The sequence below is a fragment of the Leptonychotes weddellii genome, chromosome 2 (assembly GCF_054177405.1).
Source record: "Leptonychotes weddellii isolate Sample4059 chromosome 2, ASM5417740v2, whole genome shotgun sequence".
Classification (NCBI taxonomy): domain Eukaryota; kingdom Metazoa; phylum Chordata; class Mammalia; order Carnivora; family Phocidae; genus Leptonychotes; species Leptonychotes weddellii.
In genome coordinates, this window is record NC_138370.1 from 168,707,406 (window position 1) to 168,731,476 (window position 24,071).

At 34.6% G+C, this 24,071-nt stretch overlaps 1 protein-coding gene across 6 annotated transcripts in view; it reads right to left on the reverse strand.

Moving 5' to 3' along the window:
- CPEB2 (cytoplasmic polyadenylation element binding protein 2) overlaps positions 1-24,071 on the reverse strand; it is a 69,102-nt gene that overhangs the window by 33,895 nt on the left and 11,136 nt on the right. For 4 of the 6 annotated variants that reach the window (XM_081812588.1, XM_081812585.1, XM_081812589.1 and 1 more), the window contains 2 exons: positions 21,331-21,421; positions 5,589-5,639 (listed from right to left, as the gene is read on the reverse strand). In XM_081812588.1, the coding sequence (XP_081668714.1) occupies positions 5,589-5,639; positions 21,331-21,421 (142 nt within the window). The remainder of the gene's footprint in view (positions 1-5,588; positions 5,640-21,330; positions 21,422-24,071) is intronic. The other 2 variants (XM_081812590.1, XM_081812587.1) reach the window with 1 other exon arrangement.

Sequence of the window (24,071 nt, forward strand, 5' to 3'; positions counted from 1 at the left end):
TTATTTAGAAAATTTCTCCAACTATCTCATACCTGAGGAATTTTAGAATCCTGTAAAGAGCTATTCCACTTATTTTTTGGACAACTCTCAAATTCCAAATCTCTACATTACCAAAAATAGAACTGACTGCAGATGAAGCTAAACCATGTGAAACATTTCCCATCCCCTGTCATGGAAATAACCAATCTGCTACCATCACACTAAACAATGGTCTGTGTACTCACTTTCCTACCAGTGTTCTTATGGGAATTTCTGGGGTATGTTCCTCTATAACTCTGATTCAGAATTATGAAAAGCCCCCAGTAAGAAAATCATTAAATTATTATTCGTTATGTTTTAATTAAAGAAGACTTCTTTAAACATATGCCCCTCCAAACTCATTTAGAATATGACTTAGAAAAAAAGGGAGCAATTTTTGTATAAAAACTATCTAGAATATTAAATTTCAGGTACATAAGTTTTATAAAGCATTATAAAAAAGTACAACTCATTCAAAAGTAAGGAATTGGCTATTTAACATACATATGTAAATATATATGTGTATACATGTATATGCATGTATGTTAGATTATATATATATTTTTTTCATGGAGATAATAAGGTTGTGAAAAAAGACCTTTTCTATACAAGTGACTTTACAATTAATTTGGTCCTGGGTGATCAATAATCTTATTTAGGTTCTAACCCATAAAAAAGAAATAGGAGGATTCTGACATTCATTTTGGTGTCTTTGTGCCTTTATATATTGGCTCTTAGCTACAGCTGTGGTACATGAATTACTGCAGCTGGAGGAAGAGATGGGTAAACATACTAAATTAGCTGGAAATACTTAGGTTAAAGTTCTCTTGGTGTGAAACTAAAAAAATTCTTATTTCTTGCTCTAAGAAGCCAAAGCCAGGGAGAGAAATATACCCCCAAATCAGAATCCTTTTCAAGATCCAAAATAAATCTGTTATCTACTCCACTTCCATCAGCATAAAAAAGAACTGATTATGTACTCAAGTTTCCTATTTTCATGACTTAATACAGTACATTTAGAATATCTGCCCTCAGAAACACAATTCCATTACTGAGTTAATTTTCTTAGTTAAAAGATAAATATAACTTCTCTCCTCCCAAAAAGTAGAGCAAGCTCTTGATTACAAACATGGCTGCAAGTGGTTAATCACAGCAAATTTAAATTTCAAATTAGTTTGCATCACCCCATACTTCTGCTATTTGTTCTCCTTTTGAAAAGCCATATGTTCTAATAAAGATATAAGCTATTTTTCCTTGGGAGAGGGGTGAGAGGAACACAACATGATCCAAATAGAAACAAATACTTGAATGATACATCATTCTGAATTAGTTCTCACCACTACGAAAACAGGGTGGCTCTGTTTTATTTCGTTCTTTCCTACTGACAATAAAATATGTCAGATTTATACACTTACAAATATAAACATTCAGGCTGTCAATCTAATTTCAGACAGTATTTAACTTTTGTTTTTTAGACAATCTACTCATTCCTATATAATGTGACTTCCCTGAAGTGCTTCCGGATGTTAAACTTGGACTCTTCTACAATATTATTCAATAGTGGTGGTCTCCACCAGTCAATTCAACTTGATTTCTAGTTAGATTGAGGGACATGGTGTGTTCAGAAACAGGAGCCTACTTGCAGTCGTATTTCTATGGCATTTTTTATTGTTTTTTTTTTTTTGTTTTTCTTTAATCTATACAACTTCCCGAGACACATAGATGTGGGATTATACCTCTTTTTCTCAGAGTTAACAGAGGCTCAAAGGATTTGCCAGAGATATTTCACAGTTTTATCTTGTCTGACCAACTTCCTGACCTTTACCCCATTCCCTGTTCATTTCTTAAAGGAATATTTCAAAGTTTAACTATAATGTCAATTGACCAGGAAGGTAGAATCATGAAAGCTTTACAACATATGCCTTATCTGCATAACAACTGTAATACTATTTATGTATTATTTTTTAGTAAATGGGCTCAAGCCTGGCACCTAGTAATAGCCTAGTAACATCACAGATTTCTGCCAGTTCTGTGTTTTCTAAGTAGTCATGCATTTATTTTAATACGTATTTGTGTACCACTAAAGTCATCTTGGGTACCACAAGGGACATGCACACCATACTTTAGGAAACACTGCCCAAGAGGGTCATTTTGCTTTTGACCCAAATTTTCTTCCTATTATAGTTCCTTCCAAATGGTTCTGGTTTGGCTTCCTGCAATAACATAAAACAAACCTTCTTTGGTCACTATACATAACTTCCTTCAAATACTTGAAAACACTGGTTACATCTTCTTTTAATTTTATATTCTCCAACACTTTCATCTATTCAGAGGACATGAATGTATTCTTTCAAAGTCATTTTGTCACCTTTCATCATCACCCATTGCCACAGCTAACTCTTTTCTTATAGGAACTGTTCTAAACACTTTACATGAATGAATTCCCTCACTTCTCAAAACAATCCCCGAGGCGGGCAGCATTTTATCTACTTTTGACATAAAGAACCTGAGTCAAGTTGAAGTTAGGTAAACTGTCCAAGTCACACAGAAAGAGCAAAGTTGGGTTTAAACCCAGATAATCTAGCTCCAGAGTCTGTGGTACCAACTATTGTTTTTTCTTTTTTTAAGTTCAATTACCCAACATATAGTACATCTTTAGTTTTTGATGTAGTGTTCAATGATTCATTAGTTGTGTATAACACCCAGTGCTTATCAGATCACGTGCCCAACTACTGTTAACTATTGCTAAACCACCACAAAAAAATACTGATGTATAATTTATTACCAAATATTGATTTTCAAAGTCAATAATATTAGCTATGCTTGCTGGTTAAATAATACAACTTACTTAATCAATTGTTAACAGTGAGTTTAAATCTGTGATATACTAAAAAATAATAATTTAAAAAGTCTATGTATTGAGATGCTATAATTTCTTTCATCAATAATATTTAATAATAACTTAGTATAGGCAAAGGCTTGGTATTGATATCACTTAATTCCCACATTTCCTAGGGAGACAATATGCTATGAATATAGTTAAATTACAAGAATTAAAAGCAGCTCAAGGAAAATTTCCCCTACTTTTTATTGCCATTTGCCTACTTCTCTCTTCAATACCTTAGATGTCTATAAAACAATTACTTAAATCCTTAATATTGAAATACCTCCTTACCCTATAAATATACCCAATTTCCTAATTCCTGCTTCTCCCTTAACAATGATCCCAAATGAGCAGAATAATTTTTCTTCTCTTGGATCAAATTGTCCTTACTGACCTAAACACATTTTGATGTCCTAGTTTCATTATCTTTTCTCTCCCCTAGTGCCTTGCCAGAAAAAGTTCAGAATATCCAGTAGAGCTTACTGTATCGAGTATGTAATGTGGCCCTAGAGTGGCAGGCTATGAAGAGTGCTCACATAATGAAAAAGCAGATTTGTCCAAGATTCAACTCCTGACTAAAATAAAATATTCTTGTATCTACTAAGTGATGAAACACTTCTAACCTAACATCTAGGCTATTTATCAAGGCTTTAGGTGACTGATGAAATCAATTAATTTACTAATATTTAGTGTAACCATGGGGCACCTTGGTTAGGTGTCTGACTCTTGGTTTTAGCTCAGGTCATGATCTCAGGGTCCTGGGATGAGCCCTGCATGGGGCTCCTGCTCAGTAGGGAGTCTGCTTGTCCCTCTCTCTCTTCCCCTCACCCCCCAGCTCATGCTCTCTCTCTCAAATAAATAAAATCTTTAAAAAAATAGTAATATTTAGTGTAGCTGAAAGTGTAAGTTGTAAAAACAGTGCAGCTCCTAAGTTCTTTGCTCACATATAACTGATGTATTCCACTGTGATTACAATATACTTCTGAATTGCCCTAGTGTACTATGCATAAAGAAATCTCAGAACACCTGTGAATGATCTAACATACTGTCCCATACAGTACCTTCCTTCAAATGGATCTTAACAGAGTATGAGAAATATACACATTCTATTTTTCTACTGAATTGCTTTTTTTAGAAGTTATAATAGAAATGTGAATGATTTTTATTACATAGAATGTCCCAAAAGAAAATTATTTAAGGAAGTCAGGGTAAATATATAGTTTATTGTTACCTAAACACATCATTATTTTATAAATCACGTCATGAAGATAAAAATTATGATCTATTTTCAGTTTGTAAACTCAATTTCAACACTGTAAGTTTTAGTAACAGATTTAGAGTTCAGAGACTAGCTACTGAAATGGCATTTTTTTTTTTTTTTAATTCCATGGTAGAAAAAAAGTTGACTGAAGCAGCCCTGGAATGCGATTTCTAGTACCTGTCTGGTCAAAGTCCTACATGTAAGCACTATAATTCGCTGAATTCATGCATGTGGCCTGCTGGACCGTTGTAAGGTCTAGCCCAGATGTAGCCTCAGCCTAGAGAGCACAGTCAGGCCCCAGGGTGAGAACCTTGACAATTCAACCTCTAACCATCCTTCAAGATCCTAACAGATAACCCAGTGCCTAGACAAAGCTGGCACGTGGTGGGCAACTCAATATATAACAATCCAATGTTAAATGAACCAATCAATCACATCACCAGACACTTCGCTTCTTCAGTTTTTCTCTCATTCCAAAATCCTATTTCCCTTGACAATCTCCCAGGTGGCCTGGACTTTATTCCCACTTTTCTGTCACTACAGTCTTTACTTGGTATTAGTTCACATGGTCGAGCTTTATACTCGCTTTTTTTAGACTTTGTTCCCCAACTTCACTGCCATCTGCTCTTAACAAAGCTTTAGTTAAAATAGAAGAGCCAAGCCATTCTAATTATATAATTATGTATTTTAAAGTAAGTACTATCTCTACTCTTCCTTCTTCCTACTTCCCTCTCTTCGTCCACCCTCTGATTTAAAAATACCTTTGTGAAGGGTATTTTCATCCTCCACGTCTACTCCCACAGTCACGGATGTGCTAAGTACTGCCACTCTGAATACAATGTTTGTCCAACAGAAAGAAAACAAACTTTAATGAAAGTTTATTTATCCTGTTTCTAACTCTGGTGAAGTTCACTGTGAAACTTCCTAGTCAGAATAAATTAAGTTAGTGTGAGCACCACATTTATATAGAATCACTAGTATATTCATTCCCTGGTTAACATAAGCACAAGTACTATACTAAGTAACAAGTTCTATGCACTTTGCAAATATCATCTCATTTAATTCTCATAATAAACCTTGAGATTGTTATTCCCATTTCATAGATGGTAAACTAAGCCTCACAGAAATTACTGCACAAGGTCTCACCATAAACTAGAAAGCCAGTATTCAAACTCAGGACTCTCTCCAAAGTCTGCGATCAATGAATTAAATCACACTGTCACAAATACACTACAATGACTGCTTTGACAGCCAGAATATATTCAAACTTGTAATTCTGCTTTCTGTACAGAAGTTGTAGTTTTATTTTTATACTTATAAAATAATTAACTTCTGTGTATGGGGAAGGTAAAGAAAACCATGTACTCAATCATATTTATTTATATGAGTCAAATTGGAAACGTAAAATGTTTTTTTAAAACTTACCATTTAACATCAACAGATTATCAGTTCCTGGATGTGGATAGCTCAATCGACCTTTAAAAAGACAGGAAAGGTAAATTTGAAGATTATGGAGCTACTTGAAAAGCAAAAAAAGGGAAGAGGGATAGGGAGGAAATTACCGAACATGGTATATTTTTTAAATTAAAAAAAAATTTCTTAACTCAAAACATATTAACCAAAATCATCTTTGAAATTTGAAAGCAAGACACAAAACAGCTAACCTTAGTTCCCAGATCATAAGGTAAGAGCACAATGTGACTTAGGAGCAATGCCTGGAGAATAAAGCCTATTTGTTTTTTGAGATGTAAAAATAATGTAGGTATCCTGGTCCTCCAAACTTAAAATAGGATGTAAACATTTTTTAGTATTTTCAAAACTGTTTATAATTCTCTCCACAGCTTTCTTTTTTCAAAAATAAAATCTGAAGAAAAGGAATTTATATTCCTAACCAAAATACAACCAGAATATTAAAATAAAAAATGAGTACCAAATCTCATCACAACTTGCCACTTAATTCAATATGATTTTATATATAGTTGTATTTAAATAAGGATGTTTGATGAAAACGTCTTCAACATATTATTACAAGTGATATTGCAAATTTAACCTGTTCAAAGTTTACAAGCGATCTAAAAATAAAAAAAGGAAAATATTAAAGCTTAGGAGCATAGTAGCCTAGTATTTCCTTTGAGCCATTCTTCATTTAAGAGTTTTGCACTTAATACATGCAGAAGGGACAGCAGTACTGCAGACTGCTGGGGAAAAGAAGAAAAAGCATGTCTGAACATACTGTGAGGCTCATTCAGCATTTCTACATCATAACGCTTGTTTGACTACCTGCCAACATCGAGGATGATCATTGTTTTTAGCCCGTTAAAATAGAGGATCTTCCTCTAATGCCTGAATCTCTGATGGACTATTAGAAAGGTTCATTAAAATCTATTGAGAAAACGACTAAAATTAAATGTCTGTGCGATAGAACATCAGCAGCTTTCAGCACAGCCCTTTAAAGACTCTGTGACAGCTTGGGATGCGCTGCCACCAGAATAGTGACCAATAAATATCCGAATGAATCTGACATGATTAATAAGGAATACAGATTAACTGCATCTATCTCGACCACCTCAGCAACTGTTAATACCCCGTATTACACCCAAACATTCCATACAAAACACAGATTGTTGGGTTTTAATTATGAAGCTAAAGAATTCAATCATCTGCCAATGAAGGAAATAATCCAATTCTGACATTAAAATATATATATATTTGAGCTATAGATTTATACATATACTAATACACACACACGTACGTCATCTGGGCTCTAATTTAACTGTAGCAGATTCAGACTCAAAGTGGTGAAACAAAACAAACGTTACTGTCCTTCAAAAGACAATTGACCACCTCTTATTTACTCCTGCATTTCATGCAGCATGACCTCAGTAGACTAATAAAGTCATCATACTCTAAAAACATGCAAATAAGTTTATTGTTGTAATACCTTAGTATGGAGTGGGAAAGAAGACAGCACGTACAAAAGGCAGAAGATACAAAGAGAAAGCAGACCTTTTCTAAACTGGATTTCAACAGCACAGAGCTTTACTTGTCTGAACTATCATAGCTTATTCTGGAAATATGCCTATTTCTAAGCATCTTGTTGTAGGTAACTAAATTTAGAGAGCAATTTAAGGCCATGAAAAATCAGTTATTTTTGACTTGAGATTGAAAATCAAGACCCCTATGAAAGTGGTAGCTTGTATTGCTATATCTACTGTAACAAGTTCATTAAGTCTTGTACATCTACAGTGTGTAGGATGCTAAGGACACAACTATGAGTGAGTCTCTGCTTATGATGTGGTACGAAAGACAGGAAGAAACAACTTCAATAAAATCTGCCATGTTAAAAGAATCATGTACAGTATGCTATATAAAAAACAAAGGAGTATTTAACCAACCAGGGACTCAGGAAAGACCTCCCAGAGAAGTAAAACTGAGCAAAGCCTTAAGCCAGGTTCCACTCAACTTTCAACTGCCACGTATTTATCCTCTAACAGGTTCATTGTTTGCTTTACCTATCCTAAGACACAAGTAAGAAGATATTTTCATTGCTAATAGTCTTTTGACTTCCTGGCTCTGAATGGACTTAAAAGGCACACCCTTTATGTAAAAAGTTCACAAGGTAGATATCTATTTACAGGATGTATATTTGCATATATGTTCTAAAATATAATTCTCCAAATAGGAAAATCTCTCAATATAACTAATCAAATACTCCAAAATGAAATAAGCAAACTCAGACTCATTTTTCAATTATCCAATCCCTTTTCCTCTACCACAGCAAAATATCAGTACATCTTAAGACAAGTAACCTTTCTATTTTACCTGGGATAGTATTAAAATTACTTTCACTAAGAACATGATAATTTATAGAAATAACTAAAATTTGAGGGCTTACTCCATGCCAAGAGCTTTTCTAAGTTCTTTACAACCAATTATTTAGCCCTTATGGACATCCTGTGAATTAGGTACGATTATCTTCTCATCTGAAGGTGCAGACGCTGTACCACAAAAGGTCACAAAATTTGCTCAAGGTTATAGTGCTGGCACATAGCACTAGCAAGGCATGACCCTGGGCAGAATGGCTCCGTGCTCTTACTCATGATCTTATAATGACTTCCCAGTTGATAAAATAATACAGAGAAAGGTATGTATGGTTAGTTATAGGGCAAATTCCTATCCTAAATCCATTAAAAGTATTCACAGAGTGACTATGTAGTATATTAGTTAACTTACACTTTAATACAGAAAAAAAAATCAAATCACATTGCCATAAAACCAGTTTCTCCCTATTGTCTAGACACCCTGTGGCGCAGAGACTGCCAGTTGTACATTAACCCCTGTACATGTCAATAACAGAAACCCCAAATCCTACCAAGGTGCAGGGCTGCCCAGGGTAAAAAAAAACTAAATTTCCCAGCCTCCCTTGTAGTTACAGTGTGCCCATGGGAGTAAGACCTAGCCAATGGGATGTAAAATAAAGCTGGTGTGTGCAGTTTCTGGCAAGTATCCCTAAAAGGGAAGACCTTCCCTTCCTTTCCTTTTCTGCCTGCTGGAATGCAGATTTGATGGCTAACCTGAATCAGCCATATTATATTATGAGGCCACAGCCAGGTGCTAAGGACAGCAGAACAAAAAGACAGGTGCCTAGATGCATGAATATCACCACACCACTTCTAGGGGTGTTATATTTTTGTAATAGAAAAAAAAATATCTTGTTTAAGCTGCTTATGTGTTTTCTGTTGTCCCAGAAGAACCTAACCTTACAAAATAAAGCCCTCTAGTCTAAATTTGTGCAAACTGAATTTTAGGTAACCAGGTTATTATTTATTATTGTGAAAATATGATATAATAATTTCATGATGGTTTTAATATATCTATAATTAATGGGTATCTCCTACTCTTGGCACTTCTTTTACATTGATACTATGCAATTTAAAAATAGATAATTTTGAAAAACGTATTTATTCTTAGGTGTCAGTAAATAACTAGAGAACATACAGCATCTTAAAATTTGTCTTATTAGTCTCTTATGATTTTAGTTATCTGTATAATACATATATATAAGAGGCAATTCATGTCGGCCATTTTAAATGTATATTCAAGCAGCAAAAAACAGAAATTTGATGACTGCATCCAACTTATCACTTATATAGATGAATTACCAATTACTAAAATAGAAAGCAAAACGGTATTTAAAGACATGCAGTAACTTAAGCTAGCATTAAAGACTATTTCATATATATTTAAGTTGTTTCTCCAAATTACCTACTTACTCTGAATAAAAAGAACTTATAAAATAGAGATGATAAAATAATGACACTTATGTCACTTCTCTTTGGATTTAAACATACTTTTACAATTGCGGAAATGTGAATCAGAAAGGATAAAATGAAGCAATCACTTTCTTAACATCTGTTAATGTTTGTGTAGGCTCAAGTTGAAAGCCTCCAGTAAAAAGTAAGCTCTAGTACCCCATTTGCTAAAGCATCATATTTCCCTTCCCAGATACCATACACTCTTGGTTTGCTCTCACTAGCTACTCCTGAAATGCTCTTTCCTATGTCTCCCTCCTCAACTTTTAAATGGTGAGGCCCCAGTATTCACTCCTGGGACTTCTCTTTCTATACCACCCCCCTACATGCTGTTATCTACTACCAAAGCTTCATACATCATCTCTAAGCAGGTGACTCCCACATTTATACTTCCAACTGCAACCTCTCGCCCCATACTTCCCCAGAGTAGCATAGAACACAGTCTTCCTTTCATATGGATGCTCATCCCCAAACCCTGGGTTACCTCTACACTTTATTCTGTGTAATCTGTGTACAAATCAGTCAACAATTCCTGACTGCTCTATTATAAACACAGAGCTAGATTTGACTGCTCTTCATCAGCTCCTTCTTGGTTTCCTGAGCGCAAGCCATCCCCATCTCTTCACAGAGTACTAGAATAACCTGATAGTCTAGTCTCCATTCAGCAGCCCGCGTGATCCTTTCAAAATCTAAATCAGTTCGTGTTCTTCTATTGCTTAAAATCCTCCCACGCTGGCCGCTCATCCTCTAACCATTCTAACCATGCTGGCCTCTTTGCTATTACTCAAACCTGGGCGTATTCCCATTTCAGGATCGATTTCCTCTTCTATTTAAAATGCATTTGCCCAGATATGACCAAAGCTTGTACCTCTCGCTTCATTCAGGTGTTTTAAGAGATGCCATCAGAGAACATTCTAAAATAGCAGCTTCTTTCTTTCTCTATCTCCTTGACACTATATTTTTTTCTTCATAGCACTGGTTCTTTTTGTCTCTATCCTTCCTTAAAACAGAAGATCCATGAGGAGAGGACTTGTCTTTTTTATTCTCTACCGTATCTCTAGCATCTAAAACAGAGCCTAGTACATAACAGGCCCCTAAGTATTTGCTAAATGGATGAATGAAATATCTCATTGTATTATGTGACCCTTGAACTCAATTGAAAGCTTACTACTAAATATGTGTTTGTATGTGGGGCATAGGAAGGACATTCTCTCAGTAAATGGAAAAATTACAGAGTAAGTGTTTATTACTTCATTTTTAAACTTCTTAAGAATGGTAAGGAGAAGGAGGAAGACAAGTCTTGCTTTTTGCCCTTTGTCAAGATAAATTTTTCCCTTCTCCACAAATTTTTTTTTTTAATGAATACATCTAAAACATGACCTCCAAAGTCCCAATATTCACAGTTAATGATGTCAACCCATTACTCATTAGTGATGATAAAATTACTAAAGAACAATGTCACATATTCTGCCAACTTCTTTTAACAACAAAAAATTTTAAATCACATATTAGAATCATAAAGATATTAGGTTAGAATTAATATTAAACCAAATAACAAGTTAGGCAGTATGGTACAGCAGTTAGAAGCACAAACTCAAGAGTCCAACCACTTTATAGCACTGAAACTTGGACAATTATTGTTAGTGAGCCACCATAGTCACCCAGCTGTAAAATAAGAGTTAATATCCACACCTTAGCTGTGAGAATGACTTACGTTGATACATACATGTAAAGTCCTCAGAGCAGTGTTTGGCATGTATCAAGTGCTTAGTACGTGATATGTATCATATGTCTTATATTGTGTGCATATGTGTGTGTTTATTATACACATGAACAAGTTATACAAATGAAAAGATCTAACACTTCCTTCTCATATGCTTTAAATATAAAGCATTGTTTCACGGGTTTGGTCATCTCTTCTAATATTTTTTCATTTTCTATGTTTTACCTTTATTTCCAAATCAGTTAGAAAGAAAATGGTTCACAGGAAGTCTGGTAAAATCCACTTAGAATGTGGTCATTACCAACCTTGAATAACTCCAATCTCTGTTCAGATCCAAGGGGCAGGACAGTCATTCCTGACCTCACTCCCAAATCTCAATGCATGCCTCATAAAAGCCTAAGAATAAGATCATACAAATGCAGAAAAGACCCTTAGATCCAAAGTACCAGATCCCAAGAGAGCAAAAGAATCATTCTTTAATAAAAGCCATCAATCTAAGTGAGTTTCCAGGAAAATTAATCTAGTTAACTCGCTCTTAAAGCAGGGTCCCATTATAAGTTTTTTTCACTGAATTATTTACAACTTTAAAAACTTTTATCCAATCAATACTAGAAAACATACTAAGAAACACCAAAGAATATAGAATATCAAAAAGTTTGTTTCAAGTAAAGTATAACCACAAAAGAATGACAACAACAACAAAAGACTAAAGTCATTAATCATCTGCTAAGATAATATATCACCATAAAGTTATTACAATAAAACTGGTATTAAGATATATGCAATTAATATTAAAATAAAGTTGAACTAATGGTTGCAAATAAATTGTGATACTTTTATAAATGAAAATAATATTAAGAATAACAAATGGGCAATCAAGCATTGCCAGTGGCAGTGTAAACTGGCATAAAACTTAAAATAAGTTGGCAATATATGTGTTTAGAGCCTCAAAAACAAATGTATTAAGTCTATTTTTGGAAAAAACACAGAAAAAGCTCACTGATTTTTATTTAAAAATTTGAAATACCTAAATTTCCAACTGTAGGGGAATGGTTACACAAACCATTTTAAATGCATGTAAATAATTTTTAAAAGTTCTAAGTAAATACTGATGAAAAATAAGAATTACTATAGAAAAATGTTTCATCATTCAACCAATAATTTATCGAGCCCTTTCTATTTGTTTGGCACTACAATAAATGCTGACTCAAGATACAGCAAAAACAGAGGTGTTCATTGCTCTCATGACACAGTATCATGTGAGAGATACATACATAGAAAAAAAACAACTGAATCAAAAATAAATGAGCAAGGTACTCCATTTAAAAAGGAATATGATTCTTTAACAATCTTTAACAAAGTAATCTACTACTACTGACTAGGAGTGTTAGGGAGGCTTCACTAAAGAGATAAGCAGACTAGGGATTATAAAGATTTCCAATTGAACATGTTGGTCTGAATGCATGTGTGCATCTTTGTTGCTTTCTGAAACCCCTAAAATGACAGTACAGAAGTTTTAAAGAGGCATAACTTCATCAGAACAAAGAAAATGAGATAGGATCACAGAAGAACTATGTCAACAAATTTTTGGAAGCTGTGAACATGAACGGTTGAGTGGTTAACTGCCTTTGTAGACAGACCAGAAATTATTGACAACACTGAAACCTAAACTGCTGTGTGCATGGGAAGACTATCCAGAAACAAGCCGTTTACTGTAGCAGATAGCTGGAGATGTTCAGAAATAAGAAGCTCTAGTTCTCACTGAGAGTAGATGTGGGGTGGAGAATCAGAGAGACACCCAGGCCCCTCTTCGGCTTTTCTAAGGCAGCTAGAAGTCAGGTCTCCAGCTCCCAGGCAGAAGAATGGAAGACATAGATCCAGGGTTCATTTCCCGAACCAGAAGAAAAGACCTAAATACAGACATGGTGAGAGTTTTACCTGGTTGGTTTATAGCAATGCTCACCAGTTTATAAACCCCAGCTACATACACAGAGCTTCCCAATCACCATTTTTGTGTCTTATCTTTAAAAATGAACAGAGAGCAAAGGATCATAAGATATTTGACAAACACTTCCAGCATGAGTAAAAGAAAGAACAAACCAAACAAATAGAAAAGAGGAACTTAGAAGTATAAACAATATAAGGAAATGGAAAAATAATCTTCAGACACTACAATATAGTGTTCAAAGATAAGTACACCAGAGAATTAATATCAAGGAAGAATAGGAAAGTTCTGTGAATTTTTTTTAAAGAGGGTCTTAAAAGTTCTTCAGAGAAAAGTTTTGAAATACAAAAACCAATAAAAGGGCTGAAAAATAATAAATGAGGAAATGCCTTCAAAAGCAAAACAAAAGATAAAGCAATGAGAAACAGAAAAGCAGAGGAATATAGGAAGTTTACTATTTGAAGAACAGCAATTCCAGAAAGAGAAATACTAAAAATAGAAGGGAAGAAATTATCAAAGAAATACCAAAAATGTCCAAGAACTGAAAGAAATGAATCTCCAACTTAAAAAGACCCAACGAGGGGCACCTGGGTGGCTCAGTAGGTTAAGCGACAGCCAGGTCAATGGGCTTCCTGCTCAGCAGGGAGCCTGCTTCTCCCTTTTCCTCTGCCCCTCCCGGCCTGTGTGCATGCTCTCTCTCAAATAAATAAAATCTTAAAAAAAAAAAAAAAGAGACCCAATGGCAATGGACGTGCAGTGAAGGAAATAAAGAAATGGAAGGAAAGTAGAAAGGAACGAAGACAGGCAGCACCCCCTTCCCCGCACATCAGAAGATCCATATATCATTATGAAATTTCAGAACCACAGGCATGAAAATATCTTAAAAACTTCCAGAAAGAAAGACAAAAAATTTAAAAACACAAAACAAGGCAATTAATCATACAAATGAACAGATTTAAGAATGGTAATACACTTACAGTAACCATGTAAGATAAAAGACAGTGAAGCCATGCTTTCAATATTCTCAATTACTAATATGTAAAATTCTACATCAGCCTATCATCTTACATAGTAGAATAAACATGTTTTTACAGATACGAGATTTAAAATGTATGTCCCACCTGAAGGAAGGTACTGGAAGAAACGCCCAATAAAACAAAGGTATAGAGCATTAAGAAAAGGCTATGGAGATCATGACATGGATTCCAGAGGAAAAAGGAACTCCTAGCATTATGGAGTCCCACAGTGACAGTTATGAAAGGCTGCAAGAAGGATGCCTTCGATGGCAGGGAAAAAAAAAAAAAATCAATCTAAGATTATTTGAGGTTTTCAGATATATTGAAAGAAGCTTCAAGGTTCTATTGATAAATTTTGGGATGAATTCAAGTGACAAGTACTTAGATAACAAAGCAATCAAACCAAGAGACAATGATTAATTTCAGGAAAAGGATGTAAGGGGGAAAAAAGCTACATTATGATACAAAACATATGAGGTTAATCTATGAATATTTGTATTGTCACTTCCTAATTTAAACCAAAATGATCCTCTAATCATTTTGAGAGGACAGAGTTGGGGAATGGGTAAGCCAAAGTAGAGAGTCAACAATTAATACCTAAAATGTAGGAAATTTACAAGCCAAACATATTATTTACAAATAATTACACGAAAGTAGCTACCTCTAAGGAATGGGAATCTGTAGCAAAGAGAGAAGAATGAAGAAGACGACTTCTATTTTTTGTTATATAAGCCTCATGGCACTACTTGACTTTTTAACCTAAGTACCTATATTTTTTAAACTCTTTTTCTTTAAAGTTAACCAGGTTCGAGGACTGATAAAGATTTGATTATTGCAAATATTTTAAGCTTATATGTAGAAAAAGAAAAGATTAGAAAAATTATACACCAAAATATCAAACGTGGTTATTTTAGTTTGTGGAAATAACTGATGATTGAAAACATTTTTTTCCAGTTTTCCCAAATTTTCTTTAATGAACACATACTACTTTTTTGTAATAAGAAAACAAACATTTTAAAAAAGGATAAAGTCTTATACTCTGGAGGGAAAACCTTCATTAGGGATTCTCAGATGCCCTTCAAATACTATAAGCAACTAAAATCCGTAAGCCTAATTATCTCAAGTACTCACTTTTATGATGACAAATTCTATATAAAAAATATTTGTTTTATTTTCAATTTAAAAAGTAAGAGTTATGAGCCCATAATTAAAGTCCTAATGAAGATTTGTGGTGAAAACACGCTTTTAGTAAGCCCATATATGCTCTGAATAAATAATTGCGTTTTTAAAAAATTCACTGTGGTTTCTGATGGGTTTTTGTTTTTAAAAAACAAAAACTGCAGCTTGTTGTAACTCAAATTGTTTAGTCAAAACTGCCTGGAAGAAATAACAACTATGTTTCCAAATTTAATAATACTGTTGCTAATTATGTAAAAATAATATTGTTGCTAATTACCTATTGTTGCAACTACCTAAAAAGAAATATAAATAAAATTTAAAAATCTCTATTCATGATGCCACACTTCAAGTTTTCTAAAACAAGAACTTTTACAAACACATTTTCACAATTTCCTTTTCAATCTGCAGACATTCTCACTGACAACAAAAGTTAAAATCTTGAAAATTGTACTTTTCTTAAGATGAATTAAATTCGGAGTAGCTGGAGGGTAAAGTATTAAGATTCAGGCATATTACAACAGTGATCATCTTAAAGTCAAAATAATTTAACTGTGTAAGGCTTCTATATAAATGATTTATTCCAAAGTTGTTAATGATTTTTTTCTTAGGAAAAAATAAAAACAAAATACAGGGGAAAGAATACGTAAATTTGACTCCTTTTTAGAATAAAAAGAAACATTTTCTTTAAAGACCGAAAGCATATACAGCAATCCCTCATCTTTTTTTGAAGATATTTTCTATTATACATGATTTTCATTTATACTTTCTGGCACTTGTAAAAATTTTGACTTCAGTAAACACAAGTGGGCTGACGAAAAGTAAAATTAGTTCTGAGAGACGCATTCCTCGCTCTGCCAGAGAATCAGTGAGAGCAGTGTATGAAGAACTTAAGACAATCGACCTAACTGCCTGGGCATATATATTATTGGTATTAGTTTTATTTTGCACTTTGTTGTATTTTAATAAATGTCATTAAACTTTTACAACTTTTCATAGATCTCTTTGATCTTGTTCCACTATTTCAGAGTTTCTCCAAGTGTGCTCTTTACACAACCTGGAGTGCACAGTCTCTTGGAGTGGGGTACTGAAACCTGCCTAATAAATGCTTTCAGAGTTTCAGAATCTCTGCCCAGCTTGAAAGTTCTTAAGTTCTAAAATGTAAATTCTCACACGACAGACTTTTAGAAATTTATACAAGTTACTCTGTGACTTTGTACTTCAAATTTACATTAAGGCCTGCTGAAGAGAATCAGAGGGAAAAGAACAATAGAAGAAAAGAGGCAAGAATTTATTTGATACTACCGCAACCACTTATTGCCTTACACAGAAGTAATTCCTTATTTTCTCAGTAGTTATCTTCCTTAAAATAGCAGAGATTCTACGTCAGGAGTCTTGGAAAACAGGAGTTTTGCAGTCAAGTAATAAAAATGATGCTAGACACACAAAAATACAGAGTAAATAAGAAGTTTTAAAGGCATCCACTTTTAAACATGTGTTGGCATAAAATCATACTCTAAATCCTTTTTCCTGAATTCCTTTAAATCATTCAGGGAACACTGGTAAAGTCATTGTGACTTGCTAAAACAGATCTTTCCAAGAACTGCTATATTACAGCATTTATGCATGAATGAAGTGCATCTTTCCACAGTTTTCAAATCATTTTTTTTTAGCTGAAATTAAATTTTTATGTTTACTCTTATACTTTTGGGGAGGGTGTAAGAAATTTTTGGTAATAATGCTTACACAGTAAGACCTTTTTGCAAATTGCTGAGGGTAGGGAGGGAAGAGAGCTTAACAATAATCACTGTCTTGTTCTTTTGTTTAAAGCAGAATGAACTGATCCACACATACATAAAAAGATCACAGATTATTTAACATAGGTATTCAAATACAAAACTGCAATATCACAAAACTGCAGTTGGCAAAGCATGATTTACTTTAACCATTAAAAGAATCCATATTTGTTTTTCCCTTGAAAATAAAAATATTTGCCAAGAATGAAGACAGTCATCAGAAAACAGGATGTTAATGGCAAAAAACCACTGCAGAATAAATAAAACAGATCAGTGTCACTGATACTAAGGAAAGCATAAAATGGTGTGTTAGTGTTCCTGATCTGGAGCAAAAGACGGCACGCACTCCCTAGGGCCGGCTGAGCAGTTACATCCCATGAGCGTCAGGCAGCCCTCAACAAGCTAAGCCAGGACTTGTCTACTTTCAGTTCCTCCAATGTGACAGGCTCTTCCATGCACCCTGGCCCCTCTGTCTAGTTGACACTTTCCCCCGATATTTTTTCATCTTTGTGCTGTTCAACCTTCAGGTCTTAGCTTTCTTTACTCCACAGATAAACTAAGTACCCCCCTCCCCTTACTTATTACCTTTCCAAGCACCTTATCATCTCCCTCCACAGCACTTCTAACACTCTATGGTTAGAGGTATGGGTTTTATGTATATAAATATTATATGACTATATCATATGTATATATGCATATTATACATATGATGATAAGGTCCCTCTTTCCCTAGTAGGCTACAAATCCCACGAGAACAGAGACTATGTCTGTTTTGCACAATTACAACCAAGGTCTTGGACAGTGCCTGGTACAAAAGTGGACACACTTAGTGGAATAAAGTGCATATAGAGCTGCATCTTTGTTTGCCATCTCTTCACACCTTTAGAACTTCAATGAGACAAGACCCTTCCTACCTGCTATGCTAAACCACAGAACCTCAACATTAAACAATGGAGGTTCCCTACTGACCTGTAAAAATCATTGGAGGGTGGGAAAATGGAAACAAGCTGCAGTGAAGTATTCTGGGCTGTGGTGGGGATGGGAGGTCCCTCTGTTAGTACTATCAGTCAGTTCTCAGGCCAGTAACTTGCCAGACTTCCTTTGGATTCCAGAGAGCTGCTTGACTGTTTTCCTTTCTACTGACACGAAGTTTTATCTTGAGTAGTTTTCTCTTTTCCTTTAGAAAAGTAGAACTGAATGCAAATTTAGCTTCCGCCTTTCATCTCTGTGGAAGCCAAGCCAGCCTCCATGACGGCCTCCACTGATGCTTGCCTCCCAATATTCACATCTTCTGAGTAGCAGACACCTCCCCAGTTGAGCAGGGATGACCTGTGTAGCTACTAGGATGTCATGGAAATGGTGGTGTGAGACTTCTGAAGCTAGGTCACAGAAGACACTGGGACATTCACCTTGAACTTTATCTTTGCTCTGGGGGATCCACTGAATACACTGTGAGGACACACCAGAAGTTCCGTGGAAGGGTCCACATGGTGAGCAACTGAGTTCTCCTGCCAATGGCCTGGGCTAACTTGCCACCCACATGAGTGAGCCACCCTGGAAAAGGAACCTCCAGCCCCAGTCAAGCCTCCACATGACTGCTACCTCATGAGATCCTCAGCTAGAACCAAGCAGCTAATTTAGCTCTTGAATTCTAACCTAAAGAAATTGTGTGAGATAATAAATGTTTATTGTTGTCTTAAGCTGCTAAACTTAGGGGTAATTTGTTATACAGCAATACATAACAATATAATCTCTCATCACTGAAGTTCCTGTGGAAAATTTTCATATAGGAAATTTTTCTATATGAAAATTTTCTAGAAACTTTTATCATTAATAGAAAGGGAAACAAAAAATTAATTAAAAAAAATTTACCCTAGAACTCCCTTTTCCGTTTCCAATAGATCCCATAAGGAAGACAAAGCAAATGGCAGACTTTTTGAAAACATTTAAAAAGGATAACATGATTCATTCATTTTTTTTTTTTTTTGGAAAAAAAAAAGAATTTTCTTGTATTAAACAGAAGACACGCTTTTCTGAAAGGAATGAAAGATGAGATGGAAGAGGCGGGACATAGGCTGAAGTGCTGTCCTGAAGATGAGGAATGGAAAAAAGGGGAAAGTTTCGAGATTGGCTTCTGTTCTGTCACAACCTCACTTATAGCAGAGTTTACTGAGGTCCCACCCAGAGAAAATGTGCAATGATCAGAATACGAGGAGGAAGATATACAATATGACATCCTTATGATATCCTAAAGGCAGTGAAGTCTGTACTAATAAGAAAAGAAAAATCTTCATGTAGCAGCACTTGGGTATGAGGATCATTTTAAATAAGTATATGATGGTAGTATGCAGAAGTACCAGTCTTATTTCTATTTCTATGTAGAGAAGATTTCTCAATTCTTTCTATTTTTTTCTCTTTTAATTCCCTGCCATAATAAATGTGGAACACAAAATACTCCAATTAGAAACAGAGATTTGTTAACATAATTCCAAAAGGTGTTGCTGAACACATTTTCCCCCTTCCCATGGCCGAAGATAATTTTTCTAACAAAAGAGTTTGAATTCATTTGAGATTCTTTTTTAAATTATTAAATTCCTCTTAGCCTTAGGCTGCTTCCATTTTCTTTTCAAAGTCTTCTTTCTAGGTTTCTCCCAGTTTTATTATAACACAGACTTTAGAAAAAAAGAAAACGTGAGATAATTCTCCAGCAGAGAATGTTTACTCTTAACATTTTCAAAAGACCTTTTTAAAGAAGACTGGGAGAAACAACAATGAAAAATGTTTCATTATTCACTGGTAACAGTGAATAATGACTTTATCTTGTATAAGAATTTCTAAGAGTTTTCTTTCTAGATAAGCCAAAGAAATAAACAGATGGAACTTCTTCATAATCATAAACTGCTGGATTCTATTATTAAACAGTGGATCCAAGACAAATACCATTAGAACTGTCAGAGTAACAGTGAAAGAGAACAAGACCCCAATATACAGATACTAAAAAAATTAGATTAGGTTTTGGTTAGAAGGCCCCCCCCCAAAAAAAACCCCAAGTATAATAGTCTTTATTAGTTTGGGAGAATTACCATTGCCACACGCTGTTAACAATCATTAATGATCTCTTGAGCTTTTCACGCTCCTTAAAAATAAAGGAATTAGAAAGACAAACTCCTTTATAAACAAAATCTAGAAACAAAACAAAATGTTTAGATATCTGATCAGTATTACCAACTCAGCCTCAAGCCACCACCTTGCTGCCAACACTTAAGTTCTAGAGTTTTAGGCTAAATGTTTCAAGGGACTTCTTACTTGGCTTTATAGAATTAAAAATGTGGAAAAATTACCAAGTAGCCCATGGTTTTGATTCAATGAGAGATGCTGAGCCAGAACCAACCAAAATGCTCCTGAGTTCCTGACCCACAGAACTGTGTGACATAATAAATGTTTATTGTTGTTTTAAGCTGCTAAATTTTGGGATAATTTATTATGCAGCAAGAGATAGCATATCTCTTATCACCCAAGTACACAGTTTTTCTAGATTTTCACCATGAAAATAAAAGGCAATGAGATATATTGTACAAAGAAATGTAAAATAATTAGTAACATGTAATGTACAGACAAATGAAAACAAGTATGTTAATGAAATACCTTCAGATACAGTTAACAATAAGACTAATACTCTAAGATCGGTGGAGCTGATTCTTTTTCCTAATCTGCCCCAACTTTTATGAAAACTCAGAGAAGCTACTATAAAAGATCTCCTTTTAAAACCCTATGACAGTAGAAGAAAAATCGGAAAGGAAGTTAACTTAGGGCAATTATAGGTAGGAATCACTGCAAATTGTAAATTCAAGTATTCCAAGGATTTTTTTTTAAATTTCTGTATTTGATAGAATTCTAGAAAAGTGACTTATACTATACACTTAGATCCTATGGCGAACTGCAAAATATTTCTCAACAGTGGCTTTTTCTTAGATAACAAGTCAAGAGGCACGGGTTTACACTTCTCTCTGCATAAATCAGCATAAATCTAAATAAGCTACAAAAGAAAAAGTAGGACATTTCACAAAGGTTTTTATTAGCAAACATAACAGAATCTTATAGATGACATAGGTGCTACTTAGTGCTAATTTTCTTATAAAAAATGGTGAGACAGACACAGTTCGATGCATGATATAAGAAATAAAAAAAAAGTCACCTACCCTTAAGAGGATCATGCTCTGCTCTCATAATATCAATAAGGGAATTCTCCAAAGAGTGCATATTCAAACTGTCATACATTCTACTTCGATCCTAGAAGAGAAAAAGACTCAATATGATGTATGCAACTTTTTCAAAAACTGATGATAAATATACCATCTAAATCTTCTTACATAAAACAGGACATCTGATTAATATATTACTAATCACTTGCATCCCAAGACAATACCAGTAACTAAGGATCCCATGAGTTACAATATCTCTTGTACTGGAGAATACTACATTTACTGTATTCATCTCTAAAATCACATATCAAAAATAATCTTAATTCACTGGAAGCATTAATATAGTAAAATAATTTCTATTGTTATCTCAACTTATAAAGATTTCTGAAATGTTATATACACAGCATTTTTAGTTGTTAACTTCTAAGCTTTTCTCATATATCTAGGAAGACACAGGCACTTAAACAACAAATATTTGGGGGGAAGGAATTAATCCCATAATGGCACCATACTTTAAATATCTATCAAACAGTGTACATTATTTGACTTAGAATTTCACAATAATAAATACATGAACAACCCATTCAGTTAATATTAAAAGCATGAACTACTAATATCAGAACAAAGACTAACACCTAAAATACTTATAACCAAATCTTGCTCCCTGAAGTCTTCACATATTGGTCTCTGCATTTCTAAATCCTCTTTCCCTCCACACCCTGCAAAGAAGGCGGGGATGCAGGGAAGAGAGGATGGAAAGTATTCTCATCTCAACAAGTTTCCTACCTCAAGTCCCAGAACAAAGTCTTTGTGTAGCTGAAAGTCTTGTCTGCTAAATGTTAAATCTGTCAACCTGCTTACCAGAAGGAATGGGATTCTTCAACGCCTATGAATTTATGCTGTTATTCTGCCCAACACATCTCAATGTACCTGAACAAACATACACGGGGAACAATGACAGCAAGCTCTGGCCCATGCCCCCTAAATTGCCAAAATGTCAGTGATGACTCCCACTCATTTAAATGTGTAGGTGTTTGTACAGGTGTATGTATATGAAGGAGAGGCAGGGCAGGCCATTTTTAACTCTCAAAAAATAATTAATACATAAAAAGAAAACGGAAGAGTAAGAAAAATGAGGGGGAAAAAGTCTCTACAGAAATCAGAATTAGGCACTTCTTAACCTGAGTCCATGAACTTCAAGAAGGACCATGAAATCTGAGATTATATACAATGTTCTGTATGTGTGTGTACACATAATTTTTTCCTGAAGAAAAGGGCTTCATCAGTTTTCCAAAGGAGTCCACAATCCAGAGACGGTTCAGAGCCAGTCTTTCAGAAAGCTAAAGAAAAACATAAAAAGCTTTTACTGAAAATATGTTGATTTATTTACTCCAGCAAGTGGAGTAAATAAATCAGGGTTGTGAGCTTTTAAAGCTAGGGGACCAGAATCAGTATTGCAGACTAAACAAATTGCTGTTGAGGAATTTAGAAAGCGTGCAAAGTAATACTAAATGGTAGACTCCTAGACCAGTTGGTCTTACTCCAGCTTTATCACCATACAGCTATATTGATACTCCTTACTTATCTTTACTTACTTTATTTTACATCATTAACAGTGACTTTGATTGGTGAGGGAGGCACAGAGAATCAGTGAACTAGAATAGTGGTTCTCTCACTTGAGCATGCTTTAGGATCATGTGGAAGGGTTGTCAAACACACATATCGCTGGGCCCCAGATTGCTGGGACTCTGCTGACACAGTCTGAAATTCAAAAGGTTTACAGTGGCCCCTGAAAACATGTATTTAAAGTAGGTTCCCAGGTGATACTTAGACTGATAGTCCAGAGACCATATTTTAAGAATTGCAGAGCTTCTTGGGCGCCTGGGTGGCTCAGTCGTTAAGCGTCTGCCTTCAGCTCAGGTCATGATCCCGGGGTCCTGGGATCGAGTCCCACATCGGGCTCCCTGCTCGGCGGGAAGCCTGCTTCTCCCTCCCACACTCCCCCTGCTTGTGTTCCTGCTCTCGCTATCTCTCTCTCTGTCAAATAAATAAATAAAATCTTTAAAAAAAAAAAAAAAAAAAAAGAATTGCAGAGCTTCTTTATCTTGAGTAAGTTACTAAACCTTTTTAGGCTCTGTTCTATCTTCTAGAAAAGAAAAAAAAAATTGTCTCAGATTAGATAGAAAAGCAAAAGACTCAAAGCACTATGTAATAAATTAAATAAAACTGGAATAGAGAGGCCCTTGGGTAAAAATGACATACAATTTTAGTAATCCAAATATTTCCATCTTCTGTGCTTCCACCATACTATGTTTGTAACTAATTTGTTGATTTTCCTGCCTTACCCACTAAACTAAATTAATTAGAGGCAAGGACCTTCTAATTATGGAATATAGCTAACTCTCAAATGTTTGTTGAATCAATAGTAGTTTATCTCTACTATAAAAACTGTGAATTAAAGTTGAGCTCTGTGAGGGCAAAGACTGTTCAGAACCATAAAGTCTTCTTAGAATTCTCCATGGAATAGGTACTCAGATGTTAATTGACAAAGCTAAGATGTATTAAAAACATATTTAAAATAGAATTTAAAAATGTAAGCTATCATGATAAAAATTGTATATATAATTAAGTAAAAAAAAACCTCACAGTGGACCTATGAACTTAATTAATGGTGACTACTACCACCACCCAAATGATATTTCTCACATTTTTTTTTTTTTTTTTTTTTGGTCACACAC